This window comes from Lytechinus pictus, chromosome 3 (genome assembly GCF_037042905.1).
Source record: "Lytechinus pictus isolate F3 Inbred chromosome 3, Lp3.0, whole genome shotgun sequence".
Lineage (NCBI taxonomy): Eukaryota > Metazoa > Echinodermata > Echinoidea > Temnopleuroida > Toxopneustidae > Lytechinus > Lytechinus pictus.
The window spans coordinates 78,622,447-78,643,317 of record NC_087247.1 but is presented as its reverse complement, the minus strand read 5'-3'; the positions used below and the strand labels follow the sequence as shown (position 1 = coordinate 78,643,317).

At 37.9% G+C, this 20,871-nt stretch overlaps 1 protein-coding gene across 1 annotated transcript; it reads left to right on the top strand.

Moving 5' to 3' along the window:
* The first annotated feature begins 3,012 nt into the window (after positions 1–3,012).
* Positions 3,013–10,822, top strand: LOC129256660 (dual specificity tyrosine-phosphorylation-regulated kinase 2-like). Its single transcript, XM_054894820.2, has one exon. It carries the CDS (start codon positions 3,871–3,873, stop codon positions 5,554–5,556), a length of 1,686 nt encoding a protein of 561 aa, XP_054750795.1. The 5' UTR covers positions 3,013–3,870; the 3' UTR covers positions 5,557–10,822.
* Positions 10,823–20,871: the final 10,049 nt, after the last annotated feature.

Sequence of the window (20,871 nt, the reverse complement as noted above, 5' to 3'; positions counted from 1 at the left end):
AACCTGTGCCACCGACCAAAACTTACAATGGGTCCCGCTTAATTCTAACATTTGATGCTGGAGAGAAGGGGGGATTTTCTGAAGGTAATTGTCCTCGGGGGGGGGGGGGTAGTTGTCCTCGGGGGGTAATTGTCCGGGGGTAATTGTCCTCAGGGTGTAATTGTCCGGGGGTAGTTGTCCGGGGGGTAATTGTCCTCGGGGGGTTATTGTCCGGGGGGTGATTGTCCAGGGGGTAGTTGTCCTAGAACCACAAAATCGGGGTTTGCCTTGTAGTTTTAGCTTTTCATTCTCAATAATGGTTGTTTTCAGGGTTTATTAGTTCTAATACATGCACTTGTAAACACATTTTTCATCTTCGTTTGAGAATTTTTTAAATCGGCTGCTCACAAAGTTAAACAATACCTTTAACCTCACAAAACATAAATAAATATCAATCTCATACTCATATAAGCCCGAATTGAATAGTACGAGCGTGAAGCGCGAGCTAATTTTTAAGAAAATGTTATGTATTTTGTCCTGAAAATTGAACATTCTGAGCAATGATTGCGATCAACAAGATGTTTATGTAAAAATCACTGCGAGCGCGAATCGCAATCAGAAATTCAAAACATACGTTCTGGCCTGATGGGAAAACAGACATTAAGGACTGTTTGCAGTTACCCATGAAAACGATTAAACTTCATCAATCAAATAATGCGAGCGCGAAGCGCGAGCTGAAAATTTTTGACATTTTGACCTAAAAATTTGACATTCTAAGCACTTTTTTGTCATCATAAACAGGATAGATATATAACTATATAACTTCATGCGAGAAAAAGAGATTTGACCTAAAAATGGGACACACTTTTCATGGTTCGTAAATCACGAAAAGGATGACTAAAATTTGGCATCTTCCTATATTAATAATGCGAAGCGCGAGAAGAAAATTTTGACATTCTGATATGAAACTGGATAATTCAAGCACGTTTTGAATTAAGAACAAACTGCGTATCTATTGTGTGAGTCTGTTTTTAAGATTTAGACCCCCAAAAAATAGAATCTGTGAATTCTAAATACATTTACTATGAATTATCAATAGGCCTAATGCGCGAGCGCGATCAGCTGAAATATTCCACTCTGAAAAAGGGACGTACAACTTCATTATTAGGAATTCATGAAACTGTTACCTTATTTATCAATCTGATATTAATGAGAGCTCGAAATCTGTTGATATTAAGGCCTGAAAACCGGACATTTTAAGTATTTTTTTAAATATTGTATTACGGCCTACTTGTGCGCTTATGGTAATCCTCCTATGCAGAGCTATTAAATCGGCCGTTGATGGAGTGCAGGGGAATGTCAGTTGCGGTATAGCGTGGTTTTGCTTACATGACTGTTGAACCATGCAACAGAATGCGGTGCCACTGCGAGTAATGAGTATAGGTCTACGGTGGGGATCGGGCCGGCAGTTACGAGGCCGTAAATTAAACATGTGTATAATACCTCCTTCGTACTTTTCTTTCTGTTTTTCAGCGTTTCTCTCAAGTTAAAAAGGACTTTTTTTTATTGCCAAAAAATAGGGGGTCGGCTAGCGCTCCCCCCCCCCTTGGAACCGCGCCTGGCCACTCTTATCTTCCCGGGTTTCCCGGCTTCGATCGCCACCGATTATTTCCTCTTTCGGATTAACGAACCTTCCTAGGGATACCTGGGGAAGTTTCTGAATGTAGGCATGTTATGCCTCTGTATTCAGTTCTATAGGTTTTTCCTCCTTCGGAATAAAGAACCTTATTTCCTTTTCGGATTAACGTACGAACCTTCGGAACAACGAACCCTTTTTCGTTTTCGGATTAACGAACATCGAGGTATAGGCAATTTACGTGTTTCGGAATTACGAACCTTCGGAATAACGAATCTTCGGAATTACGAAATGTAACTGCATATGTTCTCAGACAGCCTGGAGTATATTGATGCGGGGGGGGGGGGGCGTGGGGCCATATCCCACTCAAGAAGTGTGTGGGTGACGTCATTCGGGACGTCATCATCTCCCTCATGTTTACAGGCCAATTATACGACCAAGATGTGCACTTCACTAGCTCTTATGTTAAAACTTTTAAATGTCACAACTTTCGATTTTGATCAAATCAACTTTATCAAAATCAACTTTTGTTGGGGGGGGGGGGGGGGGCTTGGCCCTTTAAAGCTAGCCGCAATCGTAAAGCCCCCTAAACCACCCTCAACTATACATTTATATCGAGCATTTCTCTGGTTAATAAGTACCTAACTCTACTCCACTTTAATTCATGTTCTTGTCTTCCGGAATTCTTGATGCCTGAAAGGGGCAGGACTCTGGGCTGAAAATAAGTATATCTAAATAACTTATCTAGAGTAAATTAACCGAGAGAAGAAACAAATAACGTGTGTGTTTTCAAGGGAATAAATTCATAGTTACAAGGTAACCATTCGCTTCACCTGGGTTGAGTGCAGCACAATGTGGGTAAATTTCTTGCTGAAGGAAAACACGTACACTTTGGCTTATTATCGAACCCACGTCCCTCAGAAGACAAAAGTCTAAACCACTAGACCACAGAAAATGTTGATTTTTTTATATTAAAATCAGATGTCAAGTATGACAAAGTTATTGAACTTTAAAGATTATAAATATTTTGTGAAAACAGGTACACACGAATACTAGTAGTTATTAGGTGGGCTGATGATTTCATGTCCCCACTTTCCCTTTACATGTTCAAACAATATGATTTTCAGCCTGGAGTAGCCTACTTATTGGTTGACCTACTTTCTTTTGAATTTATTACATCATATGCGATGAAAGAATTAGTCAATCCCGAATATGTAAAATATTAAAGAATCTATATTATATATCTTTAAAAAGATCAATTCAAATAATATTGGCATGAGTGAATGAATGGATTTATTCAAAACCAAACATAAGGGACGCACCATTAAATACCCAGGGGGGGGGGGCTTGAAGTTTGGGTTGATGCAATTTTTCCCCTTTCTTTTTTTCCTTAGTCCATTGAGACAAGTCCCCCCCCCCCCATTCAGATGATTTGTCAGTGAACCAATTTTTTTTTTTTTTTTTTTACTCTGATGGCGAGTCAATTTTTTTGGGAAAAAACTTCCAGCCCCCTGGATATCTAATGGTGCGTCCCTAAGCCTACATCACATAAGTTTAAATGCTGAATAGCAATAATTGCTTTAGGACCAAAAGGGAAACTAGGATTGTAACTTAATTAGAGAGGCCCTATCCAAAATAGGCCTATAGGGCTTGCTCATGTCTCTAAAATGCTGTAAACAAAAATATTGCACAAACTCATGCAGCCAGGCCCAATTAGGCACTACTACTGCGGATATATGAAGCTCCTTGATGAAGCGTAATTTTCCCTGACCCCAACCGTTCTCCCCGAAATCTGACAATATGATTTTGTGTTTTAATTTTTATCAAAATTTTCTATTGAAGTAAACTCGATTTTTTGTTCCAAACCTTGTACAGTCGAGATAGTCTAGAGATATACAAAAGGATTTCATATTGTGGAAGCATCGATTTTGTCTCCATCAACAAAAGAGAAGCAAAAATCTTCTTCACTTTATTATGCAAATAAGCTCGAACAGACTCTTTGATTGGCGCTTTGTGATCATGTGTTCTATAGTTGGCAAGAAACGTCACGCTAATGGTGACGTTGTAAACAAGCTAGCACTCAGTGTATCTCTATAGCAACAAAGGGCACATTCCATGGTGTCGCTTTCCCGGTCATTATGCAGCCATATTGAATACAGCACCGAAGGAAAATTATTGCTCCAGAAAACGTGTTAAAAATGGATTTTAAGCTCGGAATGTAACGCTGACTTCTACTTTCTCTAAAGAGGAACGATATGGTTGACTCGATGGTTGATACAATTTCAAGAAAGTCTAATTTACAGGCGTCGAGGACCCGGTCCTTGACGCAGGGAGACACAGCTACCACGGCTCTCTACCCGCACCACGGACATGGCTCGCACGTCGAGCTCCCCCCGATCAAGAGCCACACACTCGGGGCTGTCAAGAAAACCAACGAAAATGTCCCAGCCGGTTTGCAGGTTACACAGCTCTTTGAAACGGACGATAATCATAACTATAAAAGGCAAGTGCAAAATAAAGTGATAGCGAATGGTCATTTATCACATGATGCAAATGCTCTGCCTGATGTCAAACGTCCTGCAAGCGATGGATCGAAAAATGGATCTGCTAAAGGAAGAGCGCTACCAATGACACCAGAAGAAAGCATGAAATTGTACATGCACAAACTCACTTCATATGAACATCATGAAATATTTAACTACCCACATATTTATTTTGTTGGACCGAATGCAAAGAAACGGCAAGGAGTAATTGGTGGAGCGAACAATTGTGGATATGACGATGATCAAGGTTCATACATCCATGTGCAACATGATCATGTCGCGTATCGTTATGAAGTGTTGAAAATACTTGGAAAAGGTAGCTTTGGACAAGTTGTGAAAGTTTATGATCATAAGACAAATCAGCATGTTGCTGTGAAAATGGTGCGCAATGAAAAACGTTTCCATCGTCAAGCCCAGGAAGAAATTAGAATCTTGGAACACCTACGTAAACAAGACAAAGACAATAATATGAATCTCATTCACATGTTTGAGAGCTTCTCATTCCGTAATCACATATGCATCACATTTGAACTTCTAAGCATGAACTTGTATGAACTCATCAAGAAAAACAAGTTCCAGGGTTTCAGTCTACAACTTGTCCGGAAGTTTGCTCACTCTCTTCTTCAGTGCCTTGAAGGACTTCACCGGAATAAGATTATTCATTGTGATCTTAAGCCAGAGAACATTCTGCTAAAACAACAGGGAAGGAGTGGAATCAAAGTGATTGATTTTGGTTCCAGCTGCTATGAGCATCAACGAATCTACACATACATCCAGAGCCGCTTCTATAGAGCGCCAGAGGTTATCTTAGGAGGGAAATATGGCATGCCCATTGACATGTGGAGCTTAGGCTGCATCTTGGCCGAGCTTCTTACAGGTTACCCGCTGCTACCTGGTGAAGATGAGGGTGATCAGTTGGCCTGCATGATTGAACTCATGGGCATGCCCTCACAGAATCTCATTGACACATCAAAGAGATCCAAGAACTTCATCAACTCCAAAGGTCAGCCACGTTATTGTACTGTTACTACACTTCCTGATGGAACTACAGTGCTTAACGGTGGCCGATCTCGTAGAGGGAAGGTGCGTGGTCCACCAGGGAGCAAGGATCTTGTGAAGGCACTGAAAGGATGTGATGATCCGCTCTTTCTTGATTTCCTGAAACGATGTCTCGAGTGGGATCCATCAAGTCGTATGACTCCAAGTCAAGCCCTCCGTCACTCTTGGCTTCGTCGCCGTCTACCAAAGCCACCTGCAGATAGTCATACAAACACCACCTCGGCCAAAAATAAACGTCATGGCTCTTCTGCAGTGTCTAAGCTTCCTCCCACTGGTGCAGCTGGTAAAGACAGGCAAGATGTATCGCAACGGACTGTTCTACCAAAAATAGTAACATAGTGTCACACATATCCTGCCTGATTTTGAAAAGAGGTTGGATTGGTCCTCTTTCTGAAATGAAGAAATGGGATTCCTTGCTTTGGAAGGATAAAGCAAGTAACAATCTAGCCATAATTTGCTGTGTGTGTCACCTCAGTGCCACAAGTGGTTTACAGTGTCTAGATAAAAGTTATATGCATCTGATCCTTGCAGATATTTTGTTGAATTTGATGCCTTACATGTACATGTATCTCGAGCTTTGGTGACTGCAGGTGCAGCTGAGCAACATTTCCAGCATAGATTACATGTAGGTTCAAATGATTTATTGTTGCTAATTGAATTGGTGCCAAAACCAGTGTATTTGTTTACTTGCTGTTGGTGTGGAGGGTGGAGATATTTAATGAACATTTGACTGACGCATTTAAATCAAACTGTTTTACCTCATACAAAGAGAAATAAAAGAAAAGGAAAAATAAGTTGTTATGCAGGTATAGAACTTTACAATACAGTATGTTTGTATGTTAAAGTGGGTATACACATACATTCCATGTATTCCTTGTTGATTTTGCTTTATGTGCAAAATAAAATAAACATGAAGCTGCATAGCTGCAGAAACTTCACAATAGATTTAAGCATTCAAAGAGTATCCGTCCATGTTGTTAGTTGAACTGTATTAAGATGTTGCACATGTAAGTCACTGACAAAGCAGTGATATACATTTTAATTTACCGGTAATTGAACATATCTTGAATGTGCTCTTCTGTATTGGGTCTCTTGGGTGCTTTGCAGTGGAAATTTGGAAAAGCTTTGCCCTAGAAATTTAATTCCATTTTCAACATGCGCTTTCCTACATTTTTGTGAATGTTTATATGCATTGAAAAAAAAAACAATGCATGGTTTGCTCTATTTTTCTTTGATTGATCAGTTTTGATGGATGTGTCAAATGTTGATCATAGTTTTATAGAAGTGATCTGCTTATTTCTGATGCTAGTAAAGATGTTAAAAAAAAGACATGTAATCAACAGTGCTTGTTGCCAAGATTTGTCAGTATCAAGTTCATCATTGCATTGAATATCTGGGGCCATGTTGCACATATGATAAAGTTGCCATCCTTTGGTAATTTCCCAGAATCCTTTACTCTTGATTGGTTGCTTAGCATTGGAACCATGATAGTTACTATTTGATGGCAAACTACAGGTTCCAGGCTCAGCAAATATCTACATGTATCTATGTATAAATTTAGTTTCTTTTATTCATCATTACCCGTGAGTGGACAAAAGGAATGTTTGGAGATTATCCATTTATAGTAATGTATTTGTTTCCCTTTTATATAGAGTTGCTGACTTGCTGGTTCATTGTTATTTTCTTCATTTGTTATCTGATTCACCTTACCAATTGATTCAAATGACTATTGAAGCTTTGGCACATTTTGTTTGATGATGGATTGTGATGTATGACAAGCATGTTCTGTAGTCATTGATTTGAAAAAATTTGCACTTCCTCAAATTTGCTGTATTACACTACAGACTACAAACACTTGTGAGTGTGCCCCATACCTCTAGAACAACGTGTTTTCTCATCTGCCAAGAAGAGAAACAGTGCACTGTTAATGAATGCCTGTATGCAGTGCCAGGTATTAATTATGAAGGAAATAGCATGTGCTCTGTGTGGTGTACAGGCAAGTATAGTTTGTGAGGCTTAGTTAGAAGGTGTTTTGAGAGTGTGCCAAACTACATCTGATCTTGGCTTTCTTTCATATTGCAAGCCAGAAGACCGAGCACATTGTAATGCATGTACAAGTACATGTATAAGTACATGTACTTGTATGATAGCATTACATGTACATTAGGTAGTGAGCCATTCTTTTAAGAATAAAGAGACAATTTGTTTTGATATGTCATTCACAAATTCTTCTTTTATTACGCATTCATTTACTCATATTCATATCAAAGGTTCAACTTTTCCAAGTAAAATCATTTCAGACCGAATTGAACGTTTCAATATAAGAAGTTAAATTATTATTAAACATTGAAAACCACAATCCACATGCATTTAGTGATTGTCCTTTTGTATAAAGTTGACTTGTATCTGAATGTTAATTGTTTACTTCTTATTCAGTCCAATGTGGTTTGTTTTGAGTGAATTAGTTGTTCACCTTCTTGAGAAATTGCTACCTTTTATGTGTTCAAAATGTTAATTGGTGTATAATTAATGAGTCCCAATTTCAGACTTTTACTCGCATTAGTACTAAAGTACATGTGCATGTATATATACATATTGTACCCTCATTGAAATTAAGCTTTCATAGTACTGTGAGTAAACTGGCAAACATGCAGCCCTTTGTATAACCATAGAGCTATACTATGACTGTAGATTACATCATCCACTGTAGCCCTACTTGGGATTTCATTTTCCATTTCCTATGATTGTGTGTAGTCCATTGTAAAGCTGCTCAGTAGCATGTCACTGTGAGCCATATGAAGCCTACATGGTTGGTCCTTGTACACACAGAGTTATGAGTAATCAACATTGATCAGGTTGATATGTAGAGTAGGTGATAGTGATACTGATGACAGTGCCAGACAGGAATGCATTGACCTTTGGGATATTCTACACTATCCACCTGTCTTATTCTAGATCTTTAGGATAAGCTCTGAACACCAACTGATGGTTAACTTTCTATTCAACCAGGTGTTGCATCCTAATTAGCATCATCTGTTATTGATCTCTGTACAAGAAAACACACAGGTGTAGTTCACACAGTCATATACATAGGGATAGGAACAGAGTTCAGAAGCATGTTGTGTATCTATTTAATTTTTGCACTTCATCATGGGTGTGATATGAATTATATTGACATCTGGTTGCTGCAATTGATTTATTTGATATTAATTTGTTCAGGTTCTAATGTTAATGTGTGAATCTGTTATGAATGTTGTCACCTTGATGTACCGTACTCATTTTGGAATACTTACATATTTAAAAACTTGAACACTGCTTCTTTTTAGCTTTGCAAACTTTAGGAAAAGGTATATCAATAAATGTTTTGCCAAAAAAGGGTGAAAAAATATCAGTTGTTTTATGTCAAGTTGTAGGTGTTGAATTATCATTCAACACTTATCATAATGTTGAAAACTGTACCCTTATTGTGCAAGTCTTGTAAGGGTTTGTAAATTTCAAGTAAGAGACGGTTGCTTTTATTTAAAAAGTGATCTTTTCCTGTACATTGTCCTTTTCATGTACATGTTACCCCCCCCCCCCCCTTTTTTTGTGGTAGAATGAATTTCCTAATCTTGTTGGCCTTTGTTATTTTATCAAACATCACTTGACTGGGTTGGTTTTCTTATTACATTACCTGCAATGGTATTTGTATTTTATTGAAACCCAGATATCTATGAACAATTCTTATATTTATGACAACACATACAAAGCTGCAGGACAGCTTTTATTCACCCGCTTTTAAAAAACCCTTTGAATTGTGGTAATTTTTTAAAATGTATATAGACATTTACAATTTTAGCAGTTTTCATGCCATCATTTTTATTTTTCTCCAAAAAGAGTTGAAAATATAGAATAAGCCGTTACTGTCAGATTTTTGCATATTTCAGGTCGATTAAAAAAAAATTGCTGTATTCAGGAAACAAGTTAGATGTGATTATGATACAAGTACATAAAAGAGGTGTGCATGTATAGATATGTACACTGTAAGTTTTGAATTTGAATACTGTCTTCATGGTGATGCGGGATTCAGACCTCTCATCTGTGCTCTAATACCAATGGTGTCACATCTGAGCACTGTGATTGTACCAGTTCAAGCTCAAAATCTGACAAAGAATTTTTGAGAAATGGTATACTAGTATATTCTTCATAAAGGATATAGAGAACTTTTGAAAGTCAAAATTATTAGAGAAAATTGTATTCTATGAAATAATTCTGTGCAGTTGCCGTCATTTTGATTTTAAATGAAATTAGTTTCATGGTCTTGAGACTCAAGAACTAACACTGATATTGGACTTGATTCTGAAATAATGAATTTTCCCTGTTCCATTGGGCTGGTGTAATCGAATGATGTTTGATGGGTAAATTACATACATTTAAAGTTTGGTGTTGAGGCTTGTGTCGGTGTTACCCCTCTACTAAAACCAACTTTAAAAACTTCTCTAAATCATTTGAATTTACTGACCTGTACTTCATTGCATATGTGTGTAGTTAGTGTCAATGGTGTGTAATTATCTGAAGGCTGAATTAGTAACTTTGATTTAACTTGTTAACTTGGAAAGCTGAAATGTAGGTGGTTTGATGTAACTAATTTTCCCAACCTATGTATTAACTGTCTTTTCATATTGTGTAGAATTATACATGGTGTATTTTGTCTTTGCATATGTCATATGAATGTATTCTACAACTCTGCCCCAGTATTTTTAGATTTTTCTCAAAAGTCCTTGTGCGTGTTGCAAGAAGAAAAAAATGACAAATGGAAGTGCATGTCCTCCAATTTTAGGAGAATTCTTCAGAATGTAACTTTTATTACCAATGAATCAACTTCATTTGATTACCGTAAAATCAGGTTGCGATGAAGTGTTTAGCTGTGCAATGCAATGAAGATGGAGCCATGAAGTATAAAAGTAGTATTATAGCCTGTAACCCTATACTACATGTATCTCTATAAACTGTATGCTATTATAGTAGTAACCAACCCATTAAATGCTAGTACATTTTCTTGTTGCTTAGAATTATATGCGCTGCCTTCATGAATTATGTACCAAAGCACATTTTGTACTAATTTGAAAACAGTTGCCAATGAAATGAATGAAAAGGGAAATCTGATGTTCACTGTTCAATAAGAATCTTGATTGGACTGGTTTTACATGTACAGTGTAACTTAGAGCTTGTACTAAACTTAATAGTCCAGTCTCTTTATTAGTATATTTTAAGTCGGATTTATTACCATATGGCCCATATAATTATATATATAAATTGTACAGAACATTATTGCATATTATGTGGCCTTTGTACAGTACAAGAATTTTACATGTATGTATAAAGATAGATATCAAGATTGTTATTTAAATATTGTGTATTCATGCAAATGCCACAATTTTCAGTGAATTTCATATTTTACTCACTACTTTGTAAGATGCATTGATGTGATTACTATAATATTTTTTCTTTTGTACTTGTGTAGAAAGAATGTGGGAAATCCATTGATAAATGCGTATCCTACAATGTTTTCTGACTCAAGCTCTTCTGAAGAACTTGGAATTAAAGAAAAAAAAAAGAAAGAAAATCCTTTTTGATGTCATATTTTCTTTGTTCTGTATATCCTATATAAAGCGGAGACATTTAGCTGTTACCTTATGTGCTGGACTTGGAAATTTGGATGACCGAAAAAAGGGCTGCTTTCGGATTGGAAAAACTGATCACATATTTACATACAACATCTGTAATACAACGGTGAAAATCTAATGTATAAACCATACATGGTTTCTTTTGAATGTCGGCAGTTAATTCTTTTCTTAACATTCAATAGCTTTGTGTGGAAGTCGAGAAATGATGCTAAATTATTTTCAAGAACCAGTTATGTATTGATTTTTTTTTACTTGTATGATGGATTTAAGCCTATGGCAACTACATGTAGGTAAGATCTTTGCAGGTGTTTCACAGGACACTAGCTTGTCAAGCATCATTTATACCTTGGTCACATTTGTTCTACGGCGGCCGTACGGCGAGTCGAAAACAGCCGTTTTAACATTTGTTTGTACCAGCTACATAATAGGTGGTATTAGTAAAAATTGATAAAACGGCTGTTTTCGACTCGCCGTAGAGCAAATGTGACCGTGGTATTAACAATCACGAGCTGAAAGTTTGCTATTGATAATGCTGCTATATCACAATTGACGTGTGGACAAGACAAATAGTAAAGTGGGATTCGCAGAGAGAGAGAGACAGACATACGTGTAGGTGGAGAGAGAGAGAGAGAATGTTGTGTTAATTCATGCACAAAAATGAGGAGGTTGGTACATTGTATTTTATCATCCTGGGGTTTCCTCCCACTTGCTTACTGTCTTTTCTCATGAAAGGACTCCGAGTCTAAATCATAGCCGCAATCTCTCTTTTCTATTTTCAGATTCATTATCAGAGTTGCTATAGTAACTTTCCTTTATCCGGCAAGTCGTTTAGGAGATCCTACATTTTCTCTTTAACAGGGAATATAATGCTCTCAAATGTTTCTGAGAGTTCGTTTGTTCGATTCTGTAGAGGGATAATCACCATGGTCATTAGTAAATAATTGAAGGAGAAAAAAAAAATCAGCAATTAGTATAAAGTGTAGATCTGAGCGGTGCCATGGCGTTATGAATGAAAAGGGGATGGGGTTGGAAGACAAAGATTTTAATAATGAGCAAAATCATTCACGTCAGCAAGCGAATTGTGGATATTTCGGAAATTAAAATCCAGTTTTGAGTTATGAGCAATTATGACTTGGACAAAGAAGATACTTGTTTGTTAATGGGGGGGGGGGGGGGGGGGGGGTCTTCGTTCTATTCCAATTCCTGTAAAGGGAAATCGGGGAATTTTTTTCGCCTAACCATCCCTGGAAAGAACAGTGTCCCACAATGTGTTCACAGTGTGGAACACAATGTGAAATCACATTCACACTGTTCATTTTGAGCATTTCATTTCAACAGTGTGAATCATATATTTACATATTCGACCATAAAAATGAAGACGCTGTGAACAGTCATACTGTCGAGTTGTCCACTGTGAAAAAAAATCTTCACACTGTTGAATTCGAGCGTTTTAACAATGTGGATAATATTTTCACATGGTCCACTATGTGAACACTCTGTGATCACACTGTGGCACTGTTCTTTCCAGCAGTGGTACACTATAATATGCCTATAATTATAATTCACTATCATATGATTTAAGTACGGTTGATTCGATTTTTTATTACCTGTGTAGATTTTTATTTCACCTGAGTCCCCATCTTTGTAATCTATTAGACGACGACTCCTCCCCTCTCCCTTTAAATTGATTGATTGATTGGGGGTTGCACCAGGTTACCGTTAAGGGTCAATAAATCCTTTATTTGGAGCTAAGTAACAAATGAAATGGAGTTATGGGTATGACAAAGGGGATACTCCGTGGTGGTCTGTATTTGCCCAAAGTATCAACACACAAATTTCAATGCATGTGAGGATTTTCAATTATTGAACAATGCACTCAACAAGCTAGTCGCATCACTCTGCTCTCCGCTCAGAGGTGAGAGGAAATCTTCTAAAGATATTTCAGAAATCATTTTGAAGACACCCCAACCCCTTTGAATTTTAGTTTCTTAAATAATTTGTTCGGGATACATGTATGGTGCATGGGGCAAATAATTGCACATTTACTTGACCCAACCCCGTCAAATAAAACATGACGATAATCCAGATGGAATCCAAAAAAGTGTTCTTTGAAACATGAACAACGGCATCCCCTTTTGACCCCACTACGGGTTGCTAGGTGCCGTATAAACAATCTCGGCCTCTACCCGTCCGACGGTTTGCGTCGATGGGTTTTATAGTGCATGGGTGTATGAAGGGCGTATGAGCTGTACTTTTGGGCGACACAGTTCTTTTTTAACTCCTGTTGTGAGACTTAATTGCTCATAGTTTAATGAGTTTTATATTTTTCTGGACCTAGCCGTCATTACTCATCAACTATGTCTGGAATTCATAAAAGTAGGCCTTGGGTTTGGAAATCTGAGTTTGGCCATTAATTTCTCCCAACTCCCAATTTTACACAATATCATTCAAAAGATCATTTAATTATCTTTAAAATGATACCATGCTTGTTATGATCATGCCATAACGAATAGAGCAGGATTCAAAAGTGCTGGATGAGGTCTGAATTGAAAAGCTGCAAAACGAGCAGAAATAATCATGAAGGGTCAATAAAGAACGTGATTCTTTTGTGTCAATAGAGATGAAAATCCATTCAGATAAAGTCCTAGCTTCTTCAATTTTGATGTTTCGTTGTGATTTATGTAGTGAAGTATCTGTGAGATAACATGGTTTGAAGTACCCATGCATATTTGATTGTTATGTGTTTGCTTGTGCAGAAGTGTGTTTGATTTCATGTTGATGTTAAGGTGCATGGAAACAAAAGAAAACCGCTAGTCATGATCCCATGTTTTTTCATTCTCATCTCACCTTTAACCAGTGAGAAAATTAGTTTTCATTAAACAAGTTTCAACTATCTAATCCCTATTTGCTCTTTTTACTTACATGTATTTCTTTTTCCCTTTCTTCTTGAGTTTATTCATTGATGACAGAGGCGTCGATCCGGGGGGGGGGGGGGGGAGGAAAGGGGAGTGATCGCCCCACCAATGAAAATATTAGGGTGGCAAACATATCGTTTTACCCCTTCCGTACGTGCAAAAATAAAACTGTAATGTTACACAGAAATTAGCAAATTAACCAAACACAATATAAAATTTAGTTTTTACATTTCCCCGCGCGCTCCGTGTGGGAAGTGATTCTATCTATCATAGCAACTTTTGTTAAGGTAAGCCCTACAGTTACGCAGGAATCATATAGGCATAGAATTATTTTCTGCCAATGAATAAACAAGAAAATGGCAAATCCCTTTTTCCATAGGCGGATCCAGGTGAGTTACATATATCTCTAAATTAATTCTAACTCATTTCCATGACAGATTATCAAAAATTTCGGCTCGAGAGTTTGCACTCTGGAGCATCAATTGTAAAAATATATTAACCCATAGTTATAAAAGTGCTTAAAATGTCCAGTTTTCAACAAATTTTGCGCTCTCATGAGGCTTATCAGGTTAATAAATAAGTTAATATATCCACGAATTAATTCCTAATAACAAAATTTTCCTCTTTTTAAGATTGGTATATCGACAAGTTTTATCTCGAGCTTAGGAAGAGGAATAGGAAGATAGCCATCATTTTCATACATGATGACATTATGACTTTAAAATATTCCGGTCCTAGATCAAAATTACACTAATAATAATTATATCAGCTCGCGCTCGCACCATTTATTCATTGCGATCCACATCCACTTCACAAATTTCCCTATACAGTGCTTGAAATAGTGCATAAATTGATCCTTCTTCAGATCGGAATATCATTTTTTTTCTTTTTATGATTTCTAAAACATTAAGAGAGTGTCCAATTTTTAGGTCTAACTGTTAAATTTTTCCCGCACGCGCTTTGTACTCGCATCAATTTTAGTCATAATACCTATCTTGTTCATGATTACAAAAAGTGCCTAGAATTTCCAGTTTTTAGGTCAGATTGACAAAAAATTTCAGCTCGCGCTTCGCGCTCGCATTATTTGATTGTTGAATTATATTTTGTCTTCAAGGGTAACTGCTAACAGTCCTTAACATGTCCCTTTTCAGGCCTAGAACGTATATTAAAAAAATCATATACATACACACACACACACACACACACATATATATACATCATCACACTATATATATATATATATATATATATATATATATATATACATAGGCGTAAAATAATCCAGGCATTGACGCTATATAGACGTAGCTTTCAAGGTATCTCATTTAATGCTAGCTTTCGGCCAGTAGGGCCTTCATCAGGCCGGCAAAGGAGATGAACTTGGGTTTCTGGGCATCTAGTCTAGTGTAGTATGTAATAATATTCCAGTGCCGGAGAGAGTGTGTCGAAAGTGTGAATGTATGAGGTCAAGTGAAGTGAAAGATATAATACATATAGGCGGATCCAGGGGGGGGGGCCCGAGGGGCCCGGCCCCCCCCCCCCTATTGGCGGAGCAAAAAAAGAGAAAAAAGGGGGAAAGAAAGAGAAGGGAAAAGAGAGGAGAAAAACAAGAAGGGAAAACATATGAGGAGGAAGGCGAGTGAAAAAAATAAGATGAGGAAAAGACTTGGAAAATAATTGTTAAAATCTTTCATGCAACTGTACAGTACAAAATTTTCGCTCGCGCTTCGCGCTCGCATCGCGTTATAGGTGATTTATATATCTTGCTCAATATGGAGCTTAAATATCAAAATTTTAAAGTCAATATACGAAACATATTTCAGCTCGGATATTCGAACTTTCATTATTTTGTGTCATTTACAGATTGATTTTTAAAAAGTGCTCTGTAAGAATTTATGTTTTATCTTCTGAATATTAACATTTCTGCTCGCGCTGCGCGTTCGCAAAATTTGATTTGTCAGGTACCTATTATTTTCCTGTATTCCATAAAGTTTTCAAATAGCCCTATTCAGGTCAAATTGTCAAAACGTAATAGCTAGCGCTGCACGCTCGCATTTTGATCGGTGATTTGATATGTATATCTCAATATTAATAATATTCTATAACAAACTACAAAAAATCCCCATTTCATGACAGATTATCAAAAATTTTGGCCTGCGATTTGCGCTCGCATATTGTTGAAAATATATTAACTCACGCATCTTATTTTATAATTACAAAAGTGCTTGAAATGTCCAGTTTTCTGGCCATAATAAATTAGCAGATTTCGCACTCATTAGGCGTATTAAATTAATAAATAATATATTAATTTAATAAAGAAAATTGCTCCTTTTTTCAGAATGGAAGATCGACAAGTTTCATCTCCCGCTTAGGAAGAGAAATAGGAAGATCACCATTTTCATGATGACATAATGTTCTTAGAATGTCCCTGTCCTATGTCAAAACTCAGAGTAATAATATTGAAACATATCAGATCTTTTTATAACTTTGATTCATATCCACCTCGTAATTTTCCTACAAAGTGCTTGAAATACAGAGCCTAAATTGACCCTTTTTTTCAGATTGAAATATCAAATATTTTAAGCTCGAGCTTCTCGCTTGGTTTATTGCTTTTTATGATGAAAAAAAGGTATTTTGAATGCCCAGATTCTAGGTCAAAATTAGCCTCTTGTCGAGGCCCTGTCGGCTGCTTTCCGAGCGAACATGGCGAAGCAAGGGAGAGAGCGAAGCAGAGCGCCGCGAGACAGGCCTTCGCGAATTAGGAAATACCTCGCTTCGCTCGGGAAGCAGCCGCCAGGGCCTCGACAAGAGGCTAGGTCGAAATCTGAAACACGCGCACGCATGTTTATTCAGATACGCAGCTTGTTCTCTATTTCAATCATTTTGAGCCGATTAAGTGTAAACACGGTAATATATTCAGTTTCAGATCAGAATGTCAAAAATTTTCTGCTCACCATTTGCGCTCGCATTATTTTATAGGAAGATACCAAGTTATACCCATTTTTTTTATGATTTACAAAACATGAAGAGAGTGTCCCGTTTTTAGGTTTGAAATCTTATTTTTTCCGCTCGAGCTTCGCGCTTGCATCAATATTGTTTGGTTATATACTTATACCGTTCATGATTACAAAAAGTGCATAGTACGTTAAATTTTTAGGCCGGAACGTCAAAAAATTTTCAGCTCGCGCTTCGCGCTCGCATTATTATTTAATCATTGAAATATGTATCGTCTTAATGGCTAACTGCAAATCGTCCTTAACTAGGGCCCGTTTCATAAAGCTGTTCGTAAGTTAAGAGCGACTTTAAGAACGACTGGTGATCCTTTCTTACGCGCTAAATCATCGCCAATGAACATACCATTTACCACAAGAAAGGATCACCAGTCGTTCTTAAAGTCGCTCTTAACTTACGAACAACTTTATGAAACACCTACCAGGTCCCTTTTCGACAAAGCCAGAACGCATTATAAAAATTTCTGCTCGCGCTCCGCGCTCGCAGTAATTATCTAGTTACATACGCATCTTCTTCAGGCTTACAAACATTGCCAAAAATGTTCAACTGAATTTTTGGGACAAAATACATGAAATTTCTAAATTGTTTAGCTCGCACTTCGCGCTCACACTATTTTAATAGGGCTTATGAAATTATTACACATTAATGTTGTTATAAGAATAAAGCTAAGAAATTACTATTAGGACATGAGCGTTTTGCCCCCCCCCCAAAAAAAAAAAGAAGAAAGAAAAAAAATCACGATCACAAAAAAAGAGAAAAAGGGAAAAGGGTGAAATATTACTTTTCCAAATATTATGTTAAAATCTATCACGAACTTGGATTTTTTTAATAAAAATGTCAAATTTTTTGCTCGCTCGTAACTTCTTATAAATTTTACGCGATACATCATTTCGAGCCCCCTCAAAATTTTTGGTTCATTACGCCACTGGGACAACCCCTTCAAAGAATCAAACAAAAATCAACTTTGAGCGGCCGATCGGGGAAAATATGGGTGAAAAAAAAATTCGGCCCCCCCCCTATTGGCGGAGGCTGGATCCACCCCTGTAATATGTGAGTGTGTGTGTGAGAGGGTGAGTGTCTGCGCGAGTTTGTTTTGTGAGATCGAGCACCTTTGTAATGTTGATCCTATGACTCATGATTTTGGCCCCCTATCTGAAAAAAAGGATTGACGCCCCAATTGATGATTTACCCTTATCATATTCTGTAAAATATCTTACACATATTATTTGAACGACTGAAGTAACTTTTTTCATGGCTCGCTCACTACGCTCACTCACCGGTCACTCACCGCAATTCATCATTCTGTCTTCCAATTATTAAACAATTGCTCGCCCTCGTATTTGGATGTTAACTGCAATTCAGTAGTTTGCGTCACAACAAATTCATTGATATAGTCATAACCCGGCCCCCCCCCCCTCCTAAAACATCGTGATAGTCCGTCAAGTGTAAGACGGTATGATAATACTACGCAGTTACTCCTATACTTATAGCCCGTGGTGTGATTACACTACTTGAAAGAGTTTATTGGACACCATTCTTTATTCCACCTATTGAAAATTTGCTCGCTCGCTTTCTCACTCGCTGCATTTATCAAATAATTGGGACCTTTCGCAAACCTCACGGACGCTAATATTAGGGTCCCCTATATAACACAAAAGTTAACGCTTAATCATACACTTGATTTTTAAGATTGATTGTACATTATAGTCAATCGAATCAAACGTAGAAAACTGCTCTACAATCAATGCTAAGCTTTGTGTTACAGGGGGTTACAGGCCCTACAGATCTGCTTTTCGTGTGCAAAATTCTTTCCCGCGACACCCGCACCATACATGCATGTACATTACGACTGATGGCTGGAGATATTCGAAATGCAGGACCTACAATAGATTATGACATGGATAAGAAAGTGGTTTTTCAAACAAATCGAGTACATATTGAGTGAGGAAAAAGGTACTGAATTAAGGCTTAGATATAGATCATTACAGTCCATCGAATCGATATTGCATTTAAAAAGAAAAAAAATCTCGTGTCACAAGTAGTTATGGGTTAGACCTCATACCAATTTTGGTGACCTTTGACCCATGACCTTTGACCGCATGACCTTTGACCCCAACTTCCGGTCACTGTTGACCCCGTGACCCCACCTTCCGGTCAATCATGACCTTTGACCTTTGGGTACGCGGTAAACAGGAAATTGGATAATGGAGCGCGGGAAGCGATTTTAATTGGATAATGGAGCGCGGGATGCGATTTTAATTGGATAATGGAGCGCGGGACGCGATTTTAATTGGATAATGGAGCGCGGGAAGCGATTTTAATTGGATAATGGAGCGCGGGATGCGATTTTAATTGGATAATGGAGCGCGGGACGCGATTTTAATTGGATAATGGAGCGCGGGACGCGATTTTAATTGGATAATGGAGCGCGGGAAGCGATTTTAATTGGATAATGGAGCGCGGGATGCGATTTTAATTGGATAATGGAGCGCGGGACGCGATTTTAATTGGATAGTGAAGCGCGGGACGCGATTTTAATTGGATAATGACTCCGCGTGGGGACGCCATCTTAATTGGATAATGAAGCGCGGGGACACGATTTTAATTGGATAATGACTCCGCGTGGGGACGCCATCTTAATTGGATAATGAAACGCGGGACGCGATTTTAATTGGATAATGAGGGTCGGCGTGGGGACGCCACGCTTCAACCCGGAAATGATGGGGGTGAATCTTAAAGAAAGAGTAAAAAGCAGCGCGTGCTATAAAACCCGCCAACTTGGACACCCGGCGCATTCTGGACCTCGGACTAACCAGAACAGCCCTGCCGCAGGAACACCAATTTATCTACATGCCATGTTGATAACCGTGTGGATGTTGTTTGCGCTTTGGAGAGAGCCGTACATAGGTTTTGAATTTTGGAGGAACTGGGAGAAAGTGTGGGAAGCGTATGAAGAGGAAAGGAAGAAAGGTATTTGCCGGTCCAAAGGTGAATCATGAGTCAAACGCAGTGGAGCACCGAGGACGAAGCCATGCTTCGTCTCCTTCTGGAGCGAAGGAGGAGAGCAACGGAGCGGCAAAGGCAGGCCAGAGCATGGAAAGCTAGGTGAAAACCGACTCTCTCTCTGCCTCTTATTACAACAATTATTGGTAATCCAACATGTGATTATAATCATGATAATAGTGACATCTCAGGCTCTACTCATTCCAGACTTTTCCCCATCAAAACTCTCTGACTTTTTCATACTGTTTTGTTCATATTTCCATACTTTTCATATTAACTGCCCGGCTCTCTGACTTGCAAAAAGTATACTATATTGAAACCAGTAGATGACTCCTTTAAATCAACTTCATTCATCCGCAGTACAGATGGTGATAACATGAAACACTATACAGTCAAGGATGATTCTTTATTCTTATCATTTATTCTATTCCATTTCAATGTAGATAGGTTCAGATACTGTATAAACAGCAGATTTTGATACAAAGGTAAAATAATGTAAGTTATGTTCTCAAATTATGTTGTAATAACAAACTAATTGTTAACTGTTCATTGTTAATATTAAAGTGAAGTTCTCGTTTTTCTATTTCTTCGCTTAACTTAATGGATTGTAACACATGTCTATGGATGGCATTCAAAAAATATGAACACAATGAAGTTCAAACTGTCATTTATGTTGACGGCGTTTTCTTGGATTATTATTATTTGACAAGCTGATGTCTGTGCCTTTAGTTGTAGACTCCATCTTCACCCTCCGTTTCTTCTCCACCATCATCATCGTCATCGTCACCTTGATACTGGAATAAACCATCGAATTGTGAACCATGCCTGGCTAACACTCTCTGTACGGCTTTCCGGAATTCCATGCCATTCTCTAATCTTTCCGTGAGATCGGACACGATTTTACGATTGATGTCAGCGTCTTCGAGGTACACGTTCTGCTGCAAGAACTGAGAGTAAAGATCGAAAAAGATGCGTTTGACTGCCCAGAGTAGTTTCACGTGAGCCTTTGCTTTAGCGTCTTCTTCTTCCATTCCTTCTGAGATGTATTTCTGATATTT